The 23,140-nt window shown below is 41.8% G+C and overlaps 1 protein-coding gene across 2 annotated transcripts in view; it reads right to left on the bottom strand.

Annotated features, from left to right (window-relative positions):
- Window positions 1-213: 213 nt before the first annotated feature.
- The window catches only part of SCG5 (secretogranin V), a 60,241-nt gene continuing 37,314 nt past the window's right edge, over window positions 214-23,140 (bottom strand). Inside the window, exons 3-6 of one of the 2 annotated variants that reach the window (XM_030318566.1) lie at window positions 16,053-16,202; window positions 11,668-11,780; window positions 4,469-4,522; window positions 214-793 (exon numbers count right to left, since the gene is read on the bottom strand). In XM_030318566.1, coding sequence (XP_030174426.1) covers window positions 698-793; window positions 4,469-4,522; window positions 11,668-11,780; window positions 16,053-16,202 — 413 coding nt within the window. In that variant the 3' untranslated portion in view covers window positions 214-697. The remainder of the gene's footprint in view (window positions 794-4,468; window positions 4,523-11,667; window positions 11,781-16,052; window positions 16,203-23,140) is intronic. The other variant, XM_030318567.1, reaches the window with a different exon arrangement.

The raw sequence follows: 23,140 nt of genomic DNA, 5'->3' as shown, positions 1-23,140 counted from the left end.
GACCTCAGTCATCTTGCACTGCTTGCTCCACTTCTAGATTTTTGTGGAAGCCCAGAGTCTCAGTCCTACCACGTGTAAAATGGGGATAATACTACCAGCCCCACTTACATCACAGCATTAGTGTTAAGATCAAATGAGATCGTGTTGTGAGTTTGTTCTAGCAAGCACGTAAATTGTTTTTATAATGATCTAAAGAAAAAAGCTTCACCCACCAAGGCTTGCATACACATTTATTAAGATGTAGGCAAGTGAAATGTGTCTGCTCCTCCTCTTGAGTACAACCTTCTTTATTGATGTGTAACAACGCCCAAGGGCTGGGTGAACTACATAATCAAAATCAAATGCCAGCTTTCTACGGACTTGGCCAAAACAGCACAGCCCAAAACACCATTTTAAATTGCAAGAAATCTGAGGACATTTCATTCATAGTCTTGCTTTTTACTGTTGTTGATATATACACCTTAATTTCAATGCCCGTTGCAGATCCACATTTAAAAAGAAAAGAGCTCTTATTCTAATTTGGTAGAAAGCAGAGCTATCGGTGTGAAGGACAATGCAATATCAAAATACAGCTGCTTTTCATCCATACTAGTCTAAATTAGAAACATGCTGCCATTCACAGGGGCTCTAATAACACGTGCACGTAAGCAGTACTGAGGCCTACGGGCCGTGTGGGTTTTTACCCAGCATCTTTACCCTACTCTGGGTCCTCATCCTCATCTGAAAAATGGGGGACCGACTTCTTTGCGACAACGTTGTCCAGTCTCTGTCCTTGTAGATATGGATTGATACTCTGGAAAAAAAAAAAAAAAGTTTGGTATTATACCTGAACATCAGATACAGACATCTCACAAAAGAAAAGACGTGAGTGAGAATTGTGTCTGGCCTATTGGGTTAAAAACAAGGTAACAGTGGTACCTACCACCTACCACATGATTATTTCAGTGCATCTTCAAAATCTCAGTGGCCTGAGAAACCCTGTTTGACTGACAGATGTCTTTAATTGTGTCTTGCACACAACCGAAGAGTTCTTTGGCACAAAGCTTTGGAGTGAATCAGCTAACAAGTTCTCACTACGACTTAGATACCAAGCCCCATATGAAATAAAATTATTGTTCTATGGCCTTATTTAGTGGAAGAGAGAATGTGAAATGCATTAAAGTATATTTTATAAGAATGTTCTAAAGAAGGCAACAGATCAAGTAGGAATTAGTGTCTGTAGACTGGTCATAGGACATCCTGTTGCTGTATTGATTTTTACATGCTACCTAATTCTTCCATTCTACCTAAAGAGGATTCATCAGTGACCCTAGCAATCATTTCCACCTTCAAGTTCAAAAGCTAAAGAAAAGAAGTAAGCTCTGCACAAGGTGCCTTTACTTTGGACTCAAGACTTTGAAATCTCTCATCTGTTGCTATTCTGAATGAGTCAAGGATTTTCCCATTCCTTCTTTAATACATATCCACTTTTTGAGGTTTGGATTTGAACTAGTAGTTGGAGCTTTATAACATAGTATTTACCAAGCAGAAAAAATTTCGAAAGTTTTGGAAGGTATTTGTTTATTGAAGTCCCCTTCCAATAACTGGACAAAAATATAAGAGGCTGTAGTTACAAATGATCATCCATCCCAAGTCCCCATGGATGAATGGAGGCAGTTCACAGGTGGGTCTCTATAGACAAGGGGACATTGTCTGCCTTGGCTCTTTTGAAGGGTGATCAGGTCATTCTCCGAAAGAGATTTTGTAAAAGCCCTTCCACATTCTGACAGCTAAATGCATGAATCATGAAAGGCCCAACCCATCCAGCAAAAATGCATTACAAACTGAGAATTACAAAGTGTGCAACGTCCTCATATCTGAAAAGTGACATGTCACAAAAAACATAGTACTTTGCTGGGAAGGCATCTTTAACATGTTTAAAATAACTAGAATGCTTTCTACATAGAGATTGTCAACGAGAATGGCCTGGCTGACTCCAGAGAGTCATATTAAAATTTCCGGGTAGGTGACACAAGCGTGCACTGAAAAAGTGTACTCAATATCATAAAACTTTATTGTTTTTTAGTAACAATATTTACCTGAAAATTCTAAGACATTAAAAAAGGATATGAGATTTCCATATTTATCAAATATGGGAATAAAAGGTTGATAAGCTCTTTAAGATAAATAGTAGATCTCAGATATTAACAAGATCCATCTTAATGGTTAAAGTTTGCAAAGGGGAGTTGACTTTCTACTCATGAAGCAAGTGGAATTCAATTAGATTTAAGCAAATACATAAAGTTACATAAAACTACCTGGGGGGTCTGTTGTAACTTTCGGGAGAAACCCTCTGGGTAAAGGGACTTTCAAAGGAGCAAGTCCTTCCGCCTAGACCCAGAAAATGCCAAATACTGGGGGGTGGGGGTCGGGGGGAGGAGTAAATTAGTGAGGAAGCAAAAGGAGCAATCACTTGAACTTTTTTGATAAATGTTTATCAGTATTGAATCCTATACTTAAAAGGAATAATAATAATGATACTTGATTTTAAGAATCCTCTGAAGAACTCAAGGCACTTAGGTATCTATCTCCTCTCCTGGGTGAGAGGGACTGGCTAGGTTACAGAGAGAACATTTTTTTTCCCATTTCATAACTGGAAGAACCATTGGGAGCCTTGGAAACCCACAGCAGATACTGAGCTTCACTGGAGAAAGCCTTGGTAATGGGTGCACTTGAGCAGGTGATTAAACTCTTCAATCAATGGGAGCATCACATGAGGCCTGATGGCAGGGGAAGCAAGTTCTGTGTCCCCCTGAGTCCCCAGGGGGTCAGGATTTATGGCATGACCATGGGTTTTTGTAGACGTCTGAGAACAGGAAGAATTTGATACAACTGGGTCAAAATGACCCTTATTTTCATAAATTCTAGGCCTTTCCTATGTGGAGGAAGTTGAGACCAAAGTACAATCCTTTATAACATGTGTCCTAGCCAGAATTCTGAGTTTTGGTAATCACTGGTCTCATGGAAAAATGACCTAAATCCTGACCCACAGTCACTAGCTGAGTCAGGGCACAAGGAACGGTGAGCCAGGAAGTAGAGACAATTAAAGCTTCATGCTAAGTTTTTCATTTTGGGTCGGTCATTGGTCTTATTTGGAAATGTTCTTGTGCCATGGGGAGATACTCGAGCCATCTTACCGGTAAATTATGTGTATTCTGAGGTCCTGAAATAGAATTTCTTGATGTTCTCTCAAGACCACATTACACCCTTCAGACCCTTCCTGTCACCATTTGCCACTGGAAACTGTAATCACCCAAGAAAAACCCCTAATAACCCTGCTAACCCTCCCAAAGAAGATCAGTTTCCAGACAACTTTGCTTCTCAAAACTGGCCACGTGTCAGGCAGCAGAGGGGCTTGGAACTTTCTGTTGTGGGGGCCTGTGAATTAATGCCGTGTCCAGATCTATGCCTTCTCAAGCACTCGGACTGGATTTGGCAAAACTGTGCAGAATGGCCACAACTACCACTGCCCAGATTCCCAAACTTTGCCGAGATCCAGGCACTTGCTGTTTTTAAGAAATAGTGGCATTGAGTATATGGTTTGGTTTGTACATTTAACTAATGTGGTTACTACATGGCACTTTGCTATATAATAACAGGACTTTAACTTTTTCCTCCACCTGGTCAGAGGAGGAGAGGAGGGGGTTGCCAGGCACTTATATCCACTAGAGCACCAGTGGATTGTCAGAATAGTCACTGATCACTTATTCAGTCTCGCTGCCATTCAATACATTGGAAACCCAAAGCAGACTTGACATTCAGCTTTACAAGAGGCAACACCATAGTGGCTCAACGCACAACACCCAGACCAACATCCCACCACGGGCAGCCCTGAGATGGTAAATGAGGAAGCCGGCAGCAAATTCACCGGTTGGCAAACAAATGTAACAGATGAAGAGCGTTTCACATCAATTTGTGCCAAGGCTGGGGAAGGGGGCTGGGCTAGGTGAAGAAAAGCTATGTAGGAGGAATGAGGTTTGTTCATCTCATCCTTTGCCCCTACATTCCTTCAAAATTATTGCCTGGAGCTTGCAGTTCAGCAAGCACGTCCTTGTTCCTGTCTTTTGTGTTTATAGAATCAGTGCAGATGTGTGCACAGCTGCCCCCAGCGGCCCAGAGCCCCTCTAAGGAAAGACACCCTCACGTGCTCCCCAAATTCCCACACCCACGGGAGGGACGCTACACCCATTTCGCGAATGCAGTGGAGGTGGTGGGATCACCACGCAACAGCCCTCCACTCAAAACCATGTGCGGAGTCGTGGGGAGGCCACCCCGGAAACCAAGAGCATGGCCCTCGTTCCACGGGACCCGAGTTCCGCCCTCCCAGGATGGCTCATGAAAGGCCTCTGCTACTTTCCGACAACTGAGGGGTCACACTCAGAAAGCTCCAGGCATCCCACCAGCAGCAGCTCAGCCAGCCACACGTTACCCTCCGCTTTCGTGTCTGTCCTCCCTTCATCTTCTCGTAAAGGAGTCTCTTGTTCTAGAATGGGGAGAAAAGAAAACACGAACACAGAAGTTATGGATCAAATTTGGTGAATGTCTATTTTAGAAGTGATACTTGGTGTGTCCCCCTGGATATTTGCACACACATATTTTGGAAACAAAGTTAGATGAAAGGAATGTCGCGTCAGAAAGATAGACCACAAGAGAAAGACTGGTGGTTGTGTAGCTTTTAATAAAGTTCTCTGCAATGCCCCGAGGCACACCAGTGTCACCAACAATCATATAAACAGGAAAATACGACATTCTAAAACACAAGAGGCACTGGAAACTCAGCTCCTCACTTTGAACAGCCTTTGTTTAAAACAAACAGTTTTATCTCATTTTACTTTTGTATCCAACTCCCTTTTTATGAGCTGTACACATAAACTGTTCTCTAGAGGAGTGTCTGACTATTAATAACAATCCTCTATGTAAATAAATGAGACATCCTGACTTCTGCAACCTTTCCTCCTGTGGCTTAAGTCAGTGCCCCCAGTCAAGACAATCGGAAAACCATTTGGTCTATAACATTTTTAATAGAGTGAACCTTTTAAAAACTGCCAAAAAACTTCTTGGCAGAAGGAAAGCTATGTTGGGGGAAGAAAAAAAAAATGGGCTCTGTTACCACAGTTTGTATAAGTGTTTCCACATATTGCTGTATTTCAAGCACATAGTGGATTTAAATGAGCTCTAGAATATCAGACACAAGTTCCACAGGTTTCCCTACTGAGATTATAAAAGACAGAACACTTAATCTGAAGGCAAAATGGGAGAAGGGGTATTGGGGGGACTTACTTGTGTTTTTTTTTTCATCCAAAGGGAAATAATGCATAAAAGAGATGATTGCATCTTACTCTAAATAAAATATACTGCCATTGATTTTTTTTTAAAGAGATGACAGAGTTCTGTTAGGGACCAAGTTTATACAACACTTGTATCCTCTGAACTGTTTTGGATATAGGGATTTTTTTTTTTAATGGTACATTTGGAAATACAAAGGACAGATGCCAAGAATGAGCTTCATCATTTTCATGTTCATTAAAATCTACCCCACCCGCAATTTACAATGTGGATCTCTTGCCCAACCTCAACTATGCAGGGAGGCTGCACCAGGGAGTGAAGGATCTAGAGTACCCAATAGGCCAATACTGGCCACAGCCTCCTGCTCACTTGGGAAACTGGTCAATCTAATATTAGAAGGGAGAAAAGGCAGATGTGCAGATCACAGTCTCAAAGAACAAGCACATCGCCGGGAGGCTCATTCTTGTCCTCTGGAGTTGCATTTCTGTGGACGTAACAACAACTGTTGCGCAGAGAACATCTGGGAGTTTGCACCAAGGCTGGGGAAGGGCTCTGGGGGCTGGGAGGTCAGGACAGAGGCTCTTCACGTGCACCATCAGGTTCATCTGCCTGTGTGGGCAGGAGCGCAGGGGGCCCAGAGCTGGAACGAGGGGGTGGGGCAGCTGGTCAACCGTGGGTGGCAAACTTCCACTGCACCACCCGGGGGGTCAAGGCAGCATCGATTCAGTTCAACTCCTTCAGAAGGTTGTGGGGCATGGGAATGCACGCTGGTGCAGCCACTCTGGAAAACAGTATGGAGGTTCCTCAAAAAACTAAAAATAGAACTACCCTACCACCCAGCAATTGCACTACTAGGCATTTATCCACGGGATACAGGTGTGCTGTTTTGAAGGGACACATGCGCCCCCATGTTTATAGCAGCACTATCAACAAGAGCCAAAGTATGTTAAGAGCCCAAATGTCCATCGATGGATGAATGGATAAAGCAGATATGGATAAAGCAGATGGATGAATGGATAAAGCACAATGGAGTATTACTCAGCAATCAAAAAGAATGAAATCTTGCCATTTGCAACTACGTGGATGGAACTGGAGGGTATTATGCTAAGTGAAATTAGTCAGAGAAAGACAAACATCATATGACTTCACTCATATGAGGACTTTAAGACAAAGAACAGATGAACATAAGGGAAGGGAAACAAAAATAATATAAAAACAGGGAGGGGGACAAAACAGAAGAGACCCTTAAATATGGAGAACAGAGGGTTACTGGAGTGGTTGTGGAAGGGGGGATGGGCTAAATGGGTAAGGGGCACTAAGGAATCTCCTCCTGAAATCATTGTTGCAGTTTATGCTAACTAATTTGGATGTAAATTTTAAAAAATAAAAAATAAAACAAGTTATATAAAAAAAGAGAAGGTTGTGGGGCAGATTATACAAATAAGAACCTTCATTCGAAAAGAAATGCCAAAGGTCTACCAAGTTGTCCTCCCAGACACAGTCCCTGGGTTTCCCTAAGAGCCAGGGTTAGGATTAGCCGGATGAGTTTCCCATCCCTGCATGAAAGTGGCTGGGGCATTCCCGACTAGCCCTGCTATTACTGTATGGATGTGAGGCAAGGGCTGCAGGTACAGTGGGGGGGGGGGAAAGAAGTATACAAAAAGAATGAGAAGAAAACAGCCCCCTCTGCTGATACCCATTCCTTGTAGACAGGGTAGGGATGGGGGAGCGGTGAGCCTGTTTTCCATGTGAGTAGCAGGTTTGAGTTCACAAAAAGGGCTTTCTATTGTGCCATCAAGATTTTGGACAACTGCCCAGATCTTGGTTTCAAATTCCATTCCTAAATGGAACCAGGGAATGGAGAATGTCTGAATCCAGGGCTAGGGCAGGGAAAGTTTAAGGATCAATGGAGTTGAAACATCTAATTGTCCCATAAAGTAAGAACGTGCTCAAGAAGTGATGAGATGTGTCAAAGGGAAAGAGAAGCCAACTTGGAGACTCCTGCTGGCTATATCTAGGACAGAGTGAATGCCAAAATAAATAATAGGAATTAACCAATCCATACTGATAATAAATAAACAGATTTTTAAATAAATAAATGAATAAAAGGGGGGACTGTTGTTTAGAGTCAAATGGCAACCAGTAAATGCAGAATGAGTAATAGAGTTTAAAAATCACTGTTTTACAAGTACGATGGTTATGACTGATTTTAGTGAGTATCATCGATGAAGACTAAGATTGTTGGCTGAAAGTTTAATGGGGACCAAACAATTTATACAGTTGCAACGTACCTCCCCACAGATGATTAATTTCAAAGGGGAAAAAAAAAAAACAGTAATTTTACACTTGAGAAACCCGGCAGGCATCACTTAGAGCAAGTCATCAATTCTGGGACAGAGTGACATCATGTGCCTCCTGATGTGAAACACTAAGAGGAACATATCAGAAAGGCAGAATTCAAACCTAATCACATGGAAACATGAGACGAACCCAAAGTGAAGAGGATTCGACTCTTCAGCTGTGTTGAGGTCCTGAAACACAAGGAAAGGCAGAGAAAGTCCTTGCTTCTAGTTCCTCTCATGGAGTCGGCTCTGGCCATGATCAGCTGGTTCCATGGGAGAAAGAGACCCTAATCACCCAGCGGGCTGAGGAAAAGATATGAACAGCGCTTGGAAAGGAGAAATATTTGCTTTTCAAGAAAACTTTTTCCTAAGCAGCAGTCAGCAATTACTGTGTGAAGGAGGGGGTGACTGACACCCACAAGAGCCAGCCTTTGGGTATAGCCACTCCACACTGGGGGCACACACACCATCCAAAAGATAGCCAGTCCTAGGCAGGACTTGATGGGACCACAGTACAGGACACATGATGAGCCATGAGCCATGAAAAGATAAGAAATCTACCAGTTTTTAAAGAACTCCTGGAGTCAGAAGATCTAGTTCAAATCCTACCTCTGCTGATAATCAGCTCTGTGGTGTTGAGCAGGCTACTCACACCCCCTAAGCCTGTATTTTCTCATCTGTAAAATGGGCGTGTTTGGGATGGGCAGATTGAGTGAGATAATTCATGTATTTAGCACAGTGTCTGGCACACAGTATATGCTTAATAAATATTACTATTTACTATCATATAATAAAATACAATTACTATTATTCTTAATCTCCATTCCCATCACGCAACACAGGGCCTGGAAGGCATGTGATGTGCATTTAAAAAAATGCGTCTTGATACATTAACAAAGGGAAAGTAATGCAGGAAACGAGACAGACGCTGATATTTCTAATATATGAATCATTGCTAAAGACCCAGCTGAGCTCCAGCCAATGTCAAAGCCAGGCAAACATTATTAGCATATAAGGAATCGTGGTCTTGTGTGCACTGTTCTTGTTTAAGATAATTACGTTGTTAACTTAAAATCTGGTTGAGCTTAGGACAAGCTTGAGACCGTCATTCCATCCCCCTTGGATAAGGGAAGACTACTGTACTCGATTCCCACTACCATGTGAAGTTCAAGCAAATCATGTTCACTGCCAGGTGGTACTGAGAAAATAAATGAGAGAAACTTAGGTTTAAATAAACATAATTACTGATGATAAAAGGCATGTAAACATTGTTCCTGGTCATTGATCTGTAATAGTAATCTATCCAGGCTTTCAAGAAGAGGCAAGGAAAGTTGGCAGGAGAGAAGTTTCCATCTCTCCTGCTTCCTCAAAAGGGCTCTCTGCCCTCACTCACACTTTCCCCAGTCTCACTCTTGCTTCCTTTTGCTCATTTCCAACCTACCCGTTCTTCAGGGGCCCTTCTCACCTTAGACTTCAGTGTTGCCTTCAACTTCCTCGCTGGCAATTGTACAATTGGCTGTGCAAGCCCTCCATCTTAGATATTCCTTATCTGCCCTTATCTTCCCTCTTTGCCAGTAATTGTACCTCCTAGTGATCACAGCATAGCTAGAACATGAAGGTGGACAGTGCTACGTTGGGTTCGTTGTGTTTTCACATTTCACAAGGTGGTAAGTTCATTGAAGACCAGCACCATGTCTCAGAGACTGTTATAGATCAAGCACCTAGCGCAGCATCTGGAACGAAGCAGGCCTAGCATCTTCCACTTGTTCTTTGCTGAAACTGGCCCTTGCTTCTGTGGATTTGCCCGTCTCCTGCGGATTCCTTCCTAGGGCTCCTCTGTTATCTCCTGCTCTTCCCCACCTTCTCTGCTCCCCTCTTTTCCTCCTACCTCCCTCTCTTCTTTATTCCTTTCTTTAAAAATTTCCATCAGAAGAAAAGTTCATGCCATCCATTTCACATAAACCTGACATAGCTCTTCCATCCTCCTCCTACTATATTTATGCCATATACCAGTTCTAATTGGCTCCCCATCTGCCTTCGAAATGTCTTAGATTCTAATCACGTTGACGAGGTTCACTCAAATTTACTATGTTCATGGCCTTCATAACTGGAATTACTTCCTACACTTTTTTATTTCCTTTAATCTACTCTTCTCTCTTTCATCCTTCCATATGCCACCAGAAATAATTGCTTTTATAGAAGACTTTCATGATTTCAGTCTCCTATTCAAGAACCTATAGATGTCTACCTCTGTAATTTGACATGTTTCAATTCTACTAGTAGGCTTCAGAATGGCTCCACGAACTAACTCTCCCTAACCAAACTGTTTGTGAAAAAGAAGAGAAATAGAATTATTGCATATTGGAGGGGCGCCTGGGTGGCTTGGTCGGTTAAGCGTCTCACTTCGGCCCAGGTCATGATCTTGTGGTTTGTAGGTTCGAGCCCCACACCAGGCTCTGTGCTCAGAGCCTGGAGCCTGCTTCGGATTCTGTGTCTCCCATTCTCTTTGCCCCTCTCCCACTCATTCTCTCTCTCTCTCTCAAAAATAAACATTAAATTTTTTAAAAGAATTATTGCATATTGGAGAAAGCAAAAGTAAAATTGCTTTGTTGTTTTAAGATGGGAAAGTGTATACGGTGAGGGTAGGTGGAAGCAACTGAATGCAATGTTAAAGCAAGATAATGGAGAAATGAAAGTGGTAATTAATGAGGAGAGGCACCTTTCTCTAAAACAGTGTAAAAGGAAGGGAAGGAGGTTACTCCTAAGACTAAGATAGTCCCAGTAATGAAGGAATCAAGGTCAGCTGCCAGCAATGAGCTGAGCAGGGACAAGTAGCTCTAGAAGTGCTTAGGCAGGAATATCTGCTCATTCACTCATTCCACAGATGTGCCGACCACCTGCTTATCCATGAATTAACACTCCTTAGGATTTTTCCACTTTTCTCAACATCTGATTACACAGGCCCAACCACAGGAACATAGCTCCATTCCCATTCAACTGTGATCCTGTTTGACCCATTGTTCCAGCCTGTTGGGATCTTCTCGAATCCCGACTCTGTCATTCAGTGCTCTACCTTCCAACTTTGTGTCATCATTTGAGAATCTGGTAAGTACCTGTTCAATATTTTTTATTCAAAATATTTTATTACAATTTCATATTTAATATGTGGAATGGGGTAGTACTAAGACATGCAGGACACCATGTGGAGTCTCTCTCCCTATGGACATGGATGGACTCTTCAACAAGCTCCCTCCCAGTGATGTTCTCTTGCCAAGGCTGTATCTCTCCACCTCTTTCAACAGGAGATCATGAAAGATCTCATCAAGTACTTTGCCGAAGTCCAAATACACCACATTCACTTCATTTCCCTCATCAAGCTGGCAAAGCCAATGAATAACGCTGGCAAATAGATCGACAAAACTTGTTTTTAACAAACATATGCCAAATGGTGATGATTTCTCCTTCCAAATGCTTGCAATTTTCTTAACGGACAGTTATAGATTCTTGCCGGGTACTGACAGCAAGTTCACTGGTACACGTTTTGGAATTTTCCTTCTCTTTCCATAGAGCAGAATTACATCTGTCTGTGTCTAAGCTTCTGGCATCATTTTTCCTTGGTCCTGCAGAGATCATCTCCCTCAGTCTAGAGATAATTGGCAATTTTTTTTTTTTTTACCAAAAAAACCCACAACCCATATACTTCCTATATGTGCTTTGTGAAACACTGACAAGACTTACACAGGCTGTGGAGGAGACCAGAGTAGAAGCCTTTGGAGACTACAGCTGATGAGCAGGTTAGAGATCACTGACTTGGGATGGGTTGTTATATCGCGTCCTAGACATGCATGTGGTTTGGTAATTAACTAACATGCCTCTCAACCAGAAATTTCTGAAAAAAATCACCTTCTAAACATTTTTTCTTCTCTCACCCCACCCTATTGCTCATCTCTGCCATCAGTACCAGAGTGTAACATCTACTAGTCATTAAGATCTGACTTACCCACTTGCCCAAGCCTGGATAGTCATGTTCTGGATCAAAGAGGTGCTGGTGCAGCTGGAATTCTCGACTGAACTCTGCTGTGTCCGGGGTGTTTTCCAGACATCCATCATCTACTGCAAACAGCAAAAGGCTTTTGAGGAATGGCCAAGGTATCTGTTGTGGTTCTAAGAGTTAACTTAAAAACAACTAGATATCCACAGGCCAGAATCTATCCACATCAGTCACTCTAAGTCACTTTCCCACTGGATTTGCTCATCCTGAACTCTCACTCCTCTGCCCACCTGTGGCAGAGACTGGTTGGCAGTTCACCAAACCCACTTTTCTTTCCCCCTCGGCACCCAGCTAATTTCCCAGTCTTGCCCTGCCTGCAGTCAGGTCGAGTCATATGCCCAAGTTCGTGCCAGTGGAATGTGGGCAGAAGTGATGTATTCCACTTCCAGGACTGGCCCATAAAAACCTCCTGGATGCTCCCCTCTCCCTCCCACCCCCCACTCCCATCTGTTGTTCTGCTTGCTACCTGCTGCCGACCAGGGTAACTGTGGGTGTCAAGTGTAAAGATGAAAGATGGCAGTCTGGGTTGCTGAACCATCTACCTCTGCCATACCCTCACCCACCTCTGGCAGGATTTCACACGAGTGAGAAAGAAACTTCTATTGTGTTACCACCATGATTTTCTATCTGTTATGAGAGCAAATATTTCCTTAACTAGTATACTTCCATTCCACACGCGTCACTGTGTTTTCTCTTGCGTGAGCTCTTTAGAAACAATTTCGGCTTCTTGGAGAAAGCACATTATGTAAGAACAACAACAATCACCAGACAGTATTGGTGTGTGTTATAGTGGTGATGGGGTAAGTCTGGAGTCAGACAGACCAAGAGCTCAGGGTTCCCATCCTGGCTCATAACTGACAGATGGTCTTACTTCCTTGGGAAGGTTACCATTGCCTCTCTAAGCCCATCTGTTCATCTATAAGAGGGACAGAATCAAGGACTTGACTGGGTAGCTGTGAGGAACAGAGTTGATCACATGTAGAGCACCTGCTATCGTTTCCTTGCCACCGTCTCTCTTTAAATGACAATTTATACTGTGACTGCTCTTTGAAATAAAGCATGTCTTTCAATCAAACCCAAGAAAGGTTATTCCACTTCACTACTGCTTTTACCTAAGCCTTATCATTATGAGACATGATACTCTGAAAACGAGTCCTTTTTTTCCTGTCTCTAATGTGCTTTTAGACAGCAGCTTAAAAGGATGGGGAGGTGGGGAGCAGAGGACGGATTGTGAATTTTGTGCAGGGCTAGGGGGAGGAAAGAGAGTCCCTTTGCATCAAAGTCAGTGCTACAAGGGATCCACTACAACCAGCCAGATAGTTCAGTCTCGCGAGACCGGTCTGAATGAAGCCTTCCAACAGCTTGAAGCACCCACTGTCTCAGCAGCATGAAGCTCTCGTGTACAAGTCATTAGCATTCGAACAAATCCCTAACGTGGCTCCCTACTTTTCACTGAACTATTTATCTAACTTCTTCATCTGCAGCAATTAACCTGTAGGAAAGGGATAGCCAGTCAAAAGAGTTCAGATAGTCTGCATATGGCAGCTTTACAACCATTTCATAATTGTTTCTTGAGTACTTAGGAGTGGGCCCAGACTGAGATCTAGAGATAAAGCCCTGCTCTGGGAATGGTGGTACCTCGGGGCCTGAAAGTGTGCCCTGGGATTCACATCCTATCCCTGGGGATGGCCTCTTCATGTTCTGCTGCTCTATCCTGGGTGGCTGGGCCATGATTCAGAGGAGAGCATGGCCTGGGAGAGGGAAGCCAAGGTTTTTTTTTTATTTTATAATGTTTATTTATTTTTGAGAGAGAGACAGACAGAGTGTGAGCAGGGGAGGGGTGGAGAGAGAGGGAGACACAGAATCTGAAGCAGGCTCCAGACTCTGAGCTGTCAGCACAGAGCCCGACGCGGGGCTCAAACCCACGAACCATAAGATCATGACCTGAGTGAAGTCAGATGCTTAACTGACTGAATCACCCAGGCGTCCCAGAAGCCAAGGTTTTATTCTTGGATTGCTCAACTGTGTGGTGTCACGATTCTCAGTGAAGCATAACTCAAGCAATTTCTTACAAATAATATCTAAATTTAGCTAGTGATTTCCTTTTTAGAATGAAAATAATGGTAGAACAAAGAAGGAGAAACGTTAGCTTAGTGGAAAATAGCAAAGAAAACGGCAGACAGTGTGTAACAAGAAGGGGTCTGGGAGTTGTAATTTGACCCAACTGTACCAGCCCACCTTGACTGCCTCGTCTCAGAGCTCTGGCATGCATAAAACTAGTGCTTGATTACACAGATCTGGACTTTTTCCTTTCTCAGGTTAACCTAGAACAACATTTATGTCCTTTAAGGCACTGACTATGTCTTCATTTTACAAATGAAGAAACTGAGGTGCAGGGTAGTGGACTGACATACAACAGTTAGGACTAGACCTCAGATCTCTCAGCTCAAACTCTGTCCAATCTCCTACAACAGTGGTTCTCAAACTTTAGCAGGCACCAGAATCACATGGAAGGCAGGTTAGAATACAGACTTCTGGGTCCTATCCCAGGGGTTTCTGACCTGGTCGGTCTGAGGTAAGGCCTGAAAATTTGCATTTCCAACAAGTTTCCAGGTAATGCTGATGCTGCTGGTCTGGGACCACACTTTAAGAACCACTGTACCATATCGTATCTAATCAGTTTAACCAAATCCCCACAAAGACTATAGCTCTTCAAATTCTGAACTGGTTTTTCCTTCTACCCATCCCAAACGCTATGAGCATGTAAAACGTGGCTAAAGTGATTGGCTTGGTGCAATGATTCAGATTTTCCTGAGGTCATGGGCCAGTATTTCTACATTGGCTAGGTTACATCCAGTGACTCTGGTTGTTGCAGAGGCTCTGTACCCCACAGAAATCAGACACCTACCCTAAATGAAAGGAGGAATATCTTTCAGGGAAAACCTCTTTCAGAGAAAGCCTGCATTGTGTTTAAGAAAATCTGAGGGGCCAGTGAGCAAGGCAATATGTCATGGTGGTTGAGCACACGGTCCTGAATCAGCCAGGCCTGGGTTTGAGTCTTGGCTCAGCTACTTGCTACATAGATAAGCTTGGACACGCTATGCTCTAAGATTCAGTTTCCATACATGCAAAGCAGGGATAATAAATACCCACTATTATTGTAGGCTTGGAGGGAAAGACTACTCTGGTACTAGAAGTTAACACAAGCTCCACGAGAGCGTTATTTATTAGTGGCAAAACCAATTATAATCAGGATGCCATTTAACGAATTTTTTACTTTGTGGGAAGTGCTGCGCCGAGTGCTTAACGTGGATAATTTCATTTAATTCCCACACCAACCCCCATTTTGCAAATGAGGAAACCGAGGTGCAAAGTGGTTAGTTAACTCATTCGAGGTCATGAATCTTGACCTTGGTTTTGAATTCAGTGTGTTTTTTTTAATGTTTACGTATTTATTTTGAAAGAGAGCACAAAAACAGGGGGAAGGGCATAGAGAGAGGGAGAGAGAATTCTAGGCTCCATGCTATCAGTGCAGAGCTCAACATGGGGCTTGATCTCACGAACCTCAAGATGATCACCTGAGCAGGAAGCAAGAGTTGGATGCTTAACTTACTGAGCCACTCAGGTGCCTCCAGGTAGTCTGAGTTTAGAGCCACCACTCTTAACCACCCAGGTAAGCTGCTTGAAGCCTACCATAAGTGTAGCCCGCTTACATTCATGCTTTTTGGCATTAGGGAGTAGGAAAGTGGGAGGGACACATGAGTAGCAAAGAAAGTTTCAACCTTCTTCGTTAACCAACTTCTTATCGTCCTGGGCCCTGTCTCTCATGTCACCTCCTGACTCCAAAGAAATATTTCGGGATAGGTGCTGTTTGTGACATGGTTGAAACGATGATTGTCAAAGGAAGTAAGGAAAACAGACGGACATGGATAATCCACAAACTAGTAAGTTCCAAAGATAGTAAAAATGGGAAGCAACTATAGCATAGAAAAGGCAAAAAGAAGAAAATCTTTCGCCATTGTTATTATAATAGTAGCAAGTGCAGAAAAAAACGGATCAATTCCTAAAGAGGGAAAGAATGCAAAGCTTTGGCAAGAGAGTCTGATGTGGGTGTATCTGACCACCAGAATGCACCAACGGTTTTAGAATAAATTTCTCTTTCCAATCTACTTATGAAGACATAGTGGGTCATTACAATCTACTTGCAAATACATAGGGGGTCATTAGAATAGAAATACTATTTCTCAGAATATTTGTAGCTGATGTTAGAATTTTTAATTTCCTCCCAAAGACTCTATCTACCATCCATGAGAACCCAAGGGCATGCCCGTTACCTGTTTTTCCAACGGGACAGGGATTTGGAGGGTCCGGGTAACCCTGGTCTTCACTAAAGTCCTTAGGAATGTTGTCGCCAGTCAACTCTGCCACAATGTTTGGGATGTTGCCAAAAGGACCCAAGTGCTGAAGACCTTCATGAGCTCCACCTGCCAGGGAATCAGAGTAGTTTACTTCAATGCAATTAAATTCATTTCAACTAATATTTACTCAGGCATACCATACAGGCAGAGCACTGTGATCCATGCTGTAGAGCGAGAGAACAGGAATCAAATAGCTCCTGCCCTTTAAGGCTTACAGCGTTAGTTGTAGAAACAGACACCTGCTGCATGTGTATCATTTTCATACAAGGCACATGAGATACCATAAGAGAAGTGTTAATACAGGACTATGGGAGCATAGTTAAGGAAGAGTTTCATTTGGCTGATAGGATGGGGAGGGCTTCTTAAACCAGTTGGAACTTGGGTGACATTTGGTGGCAGGGTAGGGGAAGAGAAAGGGAAAGAGAGGCAATTGCATCCAGGTATGAGAACAGGCTGAAAGACAACACATTTCCAAAAAAATAAAAATGATATGAAATAAATGAAATGAAATGAAATGAAATAAAGAAAAAAAGTCACTGTCCTCCTGCCATTGTAGAACCATTTAAAACTTGTTATATTTATTCCAATCCTTTCTCCTCTGCATATCTTTTTATATATAAGTGTGTATTCATTTTTCATTTAATATTAAAGCACTAGCATCATCCCATGTGGCTGCATGGTCTCTAGTCACATAATTATAAGTGGCTATGTTGTTTTTTATGCAGTGGCTCTACCACAAAATATTAATCATTCCCCTGTTGTGGGAAATTCAGTATTTCCCAATTTACTCTTAGGAATTTAATTTTTTCCATATTTTGGATTAATTTTTCTCAGGATAGATTCCCAGAAGTCAAATTACTGGGTCAAAGGCTATAAATATTTTTATGGCCCCTTATATCATATTGCCAAGCTGTTTTCCAAAAAGGAGGTACCAATTTATAAAATAACATCAACAAAATATAAGAACACCATTTTTAACATCTGTACCAGCATTGAGTTTTATAAAAATAATTTTTGTTTTTCTTGCTAATTTAAAAGGTGTCTAGAAAAACTACTGTCTTATTTTGAATGTCTTTGATTGCCAACTCAAATATATTTCCATGTGTTTATTTATGAGCTCTAATTTCTTCATGCAAGTTGTCTGTTAGCTCTTGGAATATTAATGTTTCTCTTATCAATTTGCATGAAAACGTTACATAATAAAGGTGACAAGACATTGGCTGTTACATTCCCTGCAGCACTTCCCCATTTTGTCTGACTTTGAATTCTGGTTATTATATATTGCAATATTTTGCAAACATAAGCTTTTAATATTTATGTCATCAGATTTACTGCTGTTATTCTCCTTTGTGATTTCTTCTTGACCTTTTAAATTTACAAAATCGTTGTCCTTTCAGAAGTACTACCAAAATTTGGATATTTTAGTTTTTCTAGTTTTTACATGAACTCTTTAGTCCTTACGTGTTTCAGTGCCTATGAAATAAGTAACCGATTATCCCACCTGCATTTGTTAAATAATTCTGCCCTTCCTCACTTATTTCATTCTTTCAACAAATATTTAAGTGCCTCCTTCATAGCAAACCTTCTCTGAGCACCAAGGCACAGCAGTAAATAAAAACAACTTACACTGTGTAATTTGCTTTACTTATACATAACGTATGCCAATTTCGAGACTCTTTATCTTCTTGTAGACTTAATATCCTATAAGGTTCAGGAAGCTTACTTTACCAGCACTAAAGCAGACTTTTCTTGGAATGAATTCCTATTTAATAATTTTATTGGGATATAGCTCTCTTAATGACTTGTACATCCTATACATGAAGAGCCAAAAGGTGCCTTGGTTGGTGTGCATGAATTTAGTACCAAAATCAGGCTACAAGAGCCACACTTGTACCTCCAGAGAGGACAGTGTTGCCAATAGGTTATATCGTTTCAGTCCAGTTGGATGAGGCACCCTTTTCCCCTGGAGGAGCTGTGCCAAGGTTATTGCTTTGACACTTTTTTTTTTTTTTTTGCTTTTTTGACTGAACCAGCTCCCCTATGGAATGACACATTTTTTTTCTTTGGAAATACTAATATATTCAGTACAATCATGGTTAGATCTTAGTGTCTTAGGAATCACACTGTCTTTGAAGTGACTTTGTATTACTCTGTCTTAATTTATTACGTCTGATTAAAGTTTATCCTTAAAAGGATAATTGTACCTCCTTTAATTTCAAATTCCTCTAGCCCCCAAATATAGATATCATCACGTGGCTGGATTGTTTCATTTACATTTATATTATAATTCATTATTTTGTAATGAGAATGAGTAGCCTGCAAAATTTCCGCATTAAAAAAATATTTTTTTTGAAAATATCCATGTAAATATTTAAAATGAGATGTATTTTTATATCTATCATAATCTGATGGCTTAACCCATCCTACTCTGATGGTTATGTGTTCAAATCTATTATTACCAATAAATCTCTCAATCTCTTATTGCGGTTTTTGCTTAGCATTTTGATGCTGTGTTAGTTGCCACATTCGAGAACATAAATTCTTATTTTAATTGTTATTAATTGGCTGTTAAGTAAAAAATTAATTCACAAATCATCTTTCTTCTATTATCATTGCCACTCTCATTCTGTTGTTTTGCTTGGTAAATCTTTGATCATCCTTTTATTTGTAACTTTATGTATCTTTCTGGTGGTTTTTCCAAGTCTTGTTGTGATGCCTGCCTTCAGAGACATTCTAGGGATTTATTTTTATTATCCCACATTAACCCAAGACTTGGAAAAGGTCCAACGGACAGCACAGTACACTTGGTACTGATATATTTGAAGCTTTGTACGGTCTTGGCAATGGAGCCACCCCTGTGCTCGCCATAGGGCATGCTTTCTGCTGTGTGAATACATGTCTCAACTTTTGAAAGCACCCTAGCCTTAAGTGCCAGGAATTATCCAACTTGGCTTAAGGGAGAATACATGTCTTCTTAATGCTCCATTAGTAATTAATGAAGGAAGCAAACACAGTTTCCTTTATGGAAGGCCTGCCAAGGCTCTGTTTACCTCTGTGCACCAGTGCCATTAAAATGAATGCAGCACTTGTTAGGAAGCAGATGTTCAGCACCAAGCAGATACATTATAACACAGGCTCTTTTAAAACTACATTTAATGACATCGAATCAAGAAACACTGAGGTAGGGACTGTGGGAGATACATGGAAGTAACAAATGCTATACTTTGCTCTCCAGGAGCTTAAATGTTATAGACAAGAAACCACAGATAGGAAATAATTAGAAAAATGATATAGTTGAGTTTGCAACCAAATGCTAGTTATCTGGTTCATTATGTTTAGATTATGTTAATTTATTTTACCTGAAACCAGGTCAATTAACACGTTATGATGTGATGGATGCTATTTCTTCCATCTGTCATAGTTTCAACCAAACACATATATTTTTTTAAGTTTATTTATGGGGGGGGGGGCAGAGAGAGAGGGAGAGAGAGAATTCCTCTCTCTGGAGAGGAGAGAGAGAAGTTCCATGCTGTCAGCGCAGAGCCAGATTCAGGGCTCAAACTCAAGAACTGTGAGATCATGACCCGAGCTGAAATCAAGAGTTAGACGCTTAATCGACGGAGCCACCCAGGTGCCCCCCAAACACATATTTTAAAATCATTAATTAGTCAGTTTTAAGAATATGTATTGAGCACACACCACATATCAAGACTTGGACTAAAAGTGCTGGAAGGTCAGTGATGAACCAGGTAAATGTGGGTCCTGCTTTCACAGAGTTTACAGATGACAAAGGATACACAAAGAAGGACACCCTTGAAATGCAGGGTTGTAATGCACTCATAATGTAACTGGGATACAGCAAGATGTCACGCATATGACAAGAGAAACATCTAACCCACATGTAGGACACGGATGACTTTTTTGCAGGGAGGAACACACCATTGGTTACGTTAGGTGCTGTTGAACACGTAAATGTAAAAGACATGGTTCAAGCTCTCTAACTGGTTCTTCATTCTAGGTTCTTCAAGGCTACCACAATGAAACAGTGATCTACGATAAGATACATCCCTTGACATAATTCATTATGGTATAAACTTCAAAAGAGGTGAAATTCAGGAAACAGGGAATCTGCCAGGAAAACATCCATGGAAGAGGTGACCCTTGAGTTGATTAATGAAAGACAGGTCCATCCTTGCAGGTGGCAAAGGAAAGACCACAAATGACAACACAGAAATAGGTGCAAGCAAGGAATGTTTGAACATCAGTGATGAGCACTATTGGGGAAGGGAGGAGCTGGATGGGAGGGGAGAAGGCCGATGCCAAGCAGAAAAGTATGAATTAATACAGCAATAAATAGCAATGACACTTTCCAGGCAGGAGAGCGATGTAATAATTGGATGTCACATAGAATGTTAAGTAAGCATCAATTTAAAGCCCTCGCTCCCACCTAAAGGTCATATCAGAATCACACGAGTAATTTTTTAAAAATTCCAATGCCCCTACTCCAGAGCCACTGTATCCAAGTGTCCTTCTGAAGACCACACTATACAAAGGTAGACTGGAAGGAAGTTTAGACGCCCTGCTATAAGGCCACTGCTGAAACTCAGGGGTGAAGCGACGAGGACTAGGGTTAGGGTGGCCACAACATGAGTAGAAAAAAAGAAAGATTTCAAACAGTGCACAAGGGGAAGAGGAGTCAAGAGCCCATGAGGTTTCCAAAGTGTAGAGGCCCCCGAATGGAGAAAATAATGCCATCAGTAAAGACACGATCTTTCACTACAGCTTTAAATTTATTTCAGGCAATTAATTAATTCTATCCTGTGATGATACTTAATTTGTCTGTTTCCATCCTAGCACTCCACAAACGTCTCTAGAATAAAAAGAAAATATTTAATTCTTGCCAAATAGGTTTTCGGCTCAGTTTTGTTTATATAAACTTTGCTTCCTTTAATAAAATTGGTACCATGCAGCTGTTCATTCTCAAGCTCTAGGCCATCAGATTTTCTTTGCATTGTTATGGCAGTAAAGTGTCAGTCAGCTGTACTGTTCAGGGGCAATGGAAGCAGGGAGTGGGGAAGAAGGAGAAGAAGACCCAGGTTGGTCTGATCCGGGCCAAAGCTGTTAAGTCTCCTTCTTGGACTGTGCTGGAACTCTCCATAAAAATCTGTGGAGGCACTTTTCCACATCTTGGGGGACTTCTCTAACAGCTTTCAGCTCTTTTCTGCATCCCCATCCCCTGCCTTGTGCCTGGTTTCTCCCTCCTCTGTACGTCGCTTTTAGACTGGCAATTCTCTTGTTTCATTCAGTTGGCTTATCTGGTCAACCTCATCTCTGCTTTCCCCCCATGGACGTGTGCAATGTCAACATGGCAGCTCTCAGCAAGACTCCCGAGGACCACCAGCTGGGCCTCGCACCTCCAATATTCGTTTATCCAGGAAAGGTACTAGCTTTCTTTCTGGTTAATTTAAAACTGCCCTCCAAACAGTCATGGGCTTTTTTTGTTGCATCAGTTGAGTTGTTGAGTTGTTTAGTTATAGCGTAAATCTCTGGTATCACACCTTACCTTGAGGTCATTTGACTTTCCTCAATGTCATGCATTAAAAAAACAAAACAAAACAAAACAAAAACCTGAGTGAAGTTTCCAATTATTGTGACATCTTACGTACCTCTTTCCTGGAGAATGTGGTTTTCCATATAGTATCCACATCACTGAAGCATCCCCTTTTTAACATCCAGATTCATTTATTTAACCATTTTAAAGGAAAATGTTCACTATGAATTTTAGGTAAAGACTTTAAACAGTGGCCTTGGAATGTGACTTTCCCTCCTCTTGATAATTTGGGACCATCATTGTCAATATCAATGACTATATTGTGATGCAACAGAGTGTGTTCTCAGAGTAAGGAAGTGCGCACAGTGATATCACCCTACTACACGGTCCCAGCTGCTGTGGCTTTTACAGCTCTTCATCTCCTCCCTCCTTTGTAAGCTGTTAATCCTAGTCGTCCCAGATCCTTTTCACAAAGAAGTATATACGTATATAAATAAAGAGCGGGCCTACGTCCTGCAAATTCCCTTTTCTAATTTGCTTTACCGCACACGTAAATCACGTGTGGATCTTCTCAAAAAGCAGGTTCTGATGAACAAGGTAGGGTGGGGCCTGAGAGCGTATTTCTAACAAGCTCCCGGGTAATGATGATGTTGTCAGTTCACACATGACACTTTCAGTAACAAGCGGCTAGAAAGAGAGAGAGCCAGACTTATTCGAATTATACATAAAATAAGATTAAATTATCTCTGATAGTCACAGAATTTGTGACATCCAGGGTGGCTGCTGTGAGGCATCTAAAGTCCACTTGAGATTTCAGATAAAAGAGCTGTGGCTACTGTTGACATCCTTTTATTGAAAGTTTTATTCTAATTATAGAGGCATTTGCTCACATTTCGTAAGGAAAGGATCCCACTGCACCCTTTCTCATTCAACGAATCCTGTGAGAATTAGAAGTCAATACTTTGGTCTTGAAGGGAAGTTCTCACAAGTGACGTCCTTCACAGAGCCTGATGCCCTCACACCAAAATCCAAGAGTCCCTCCTGGCTGGAACTGGTGGGCACAGTTTTGGTAAGTCAAGGTCAGACTTGAAGAAGATAAATGGGGTCCTGCACCACTATTGCTTTTGGGTACCATTAGAGTTTCGATAGTTTCAAAGTACTTTTATATCCTCATTAAAAATGTTTCAGTGAGGTAAGACAAGAATTACTACTCATAACTGAGAAAGCGAGTCCTAGGAGACCGTTACGTGCCTGAAGTCACTCAGCAAGTTGGTACTATTTGGAGACTGGGACCCCAGCACTGTTCCCACTCCACCGTGGCACCAGGGGAGCCCCTCAAAGGCCCTATGCAGCCATCCCATACCCTTTACAGGGGATTTTCATCTTCCCAAGATCAGCTCTAGCTCCAGAGAAGTAGTTGGGAGAATGACCTGTCAGAATAACAGGGGCCGCT

The sequence above is a fragment of the Lynx canadensis genome, chromosome B3 (assembly GCF_007474595.2).
Source record: "Lynx canadensis isolate LIC74 chromosome B3, mLynCan4.pri.v2, whole genome shotgun sequence".
NCBI classification, from domain to species: Eukaryota; Metazoa; Chordata; class Mammalia; order Carnivora; family Felidae; genus Lynx; species Lynx canadensis.
Note: the sequence above shows the minus strand (reverse complement) of the source record. Positions and strands in the feature narration are given on the sequence as shown.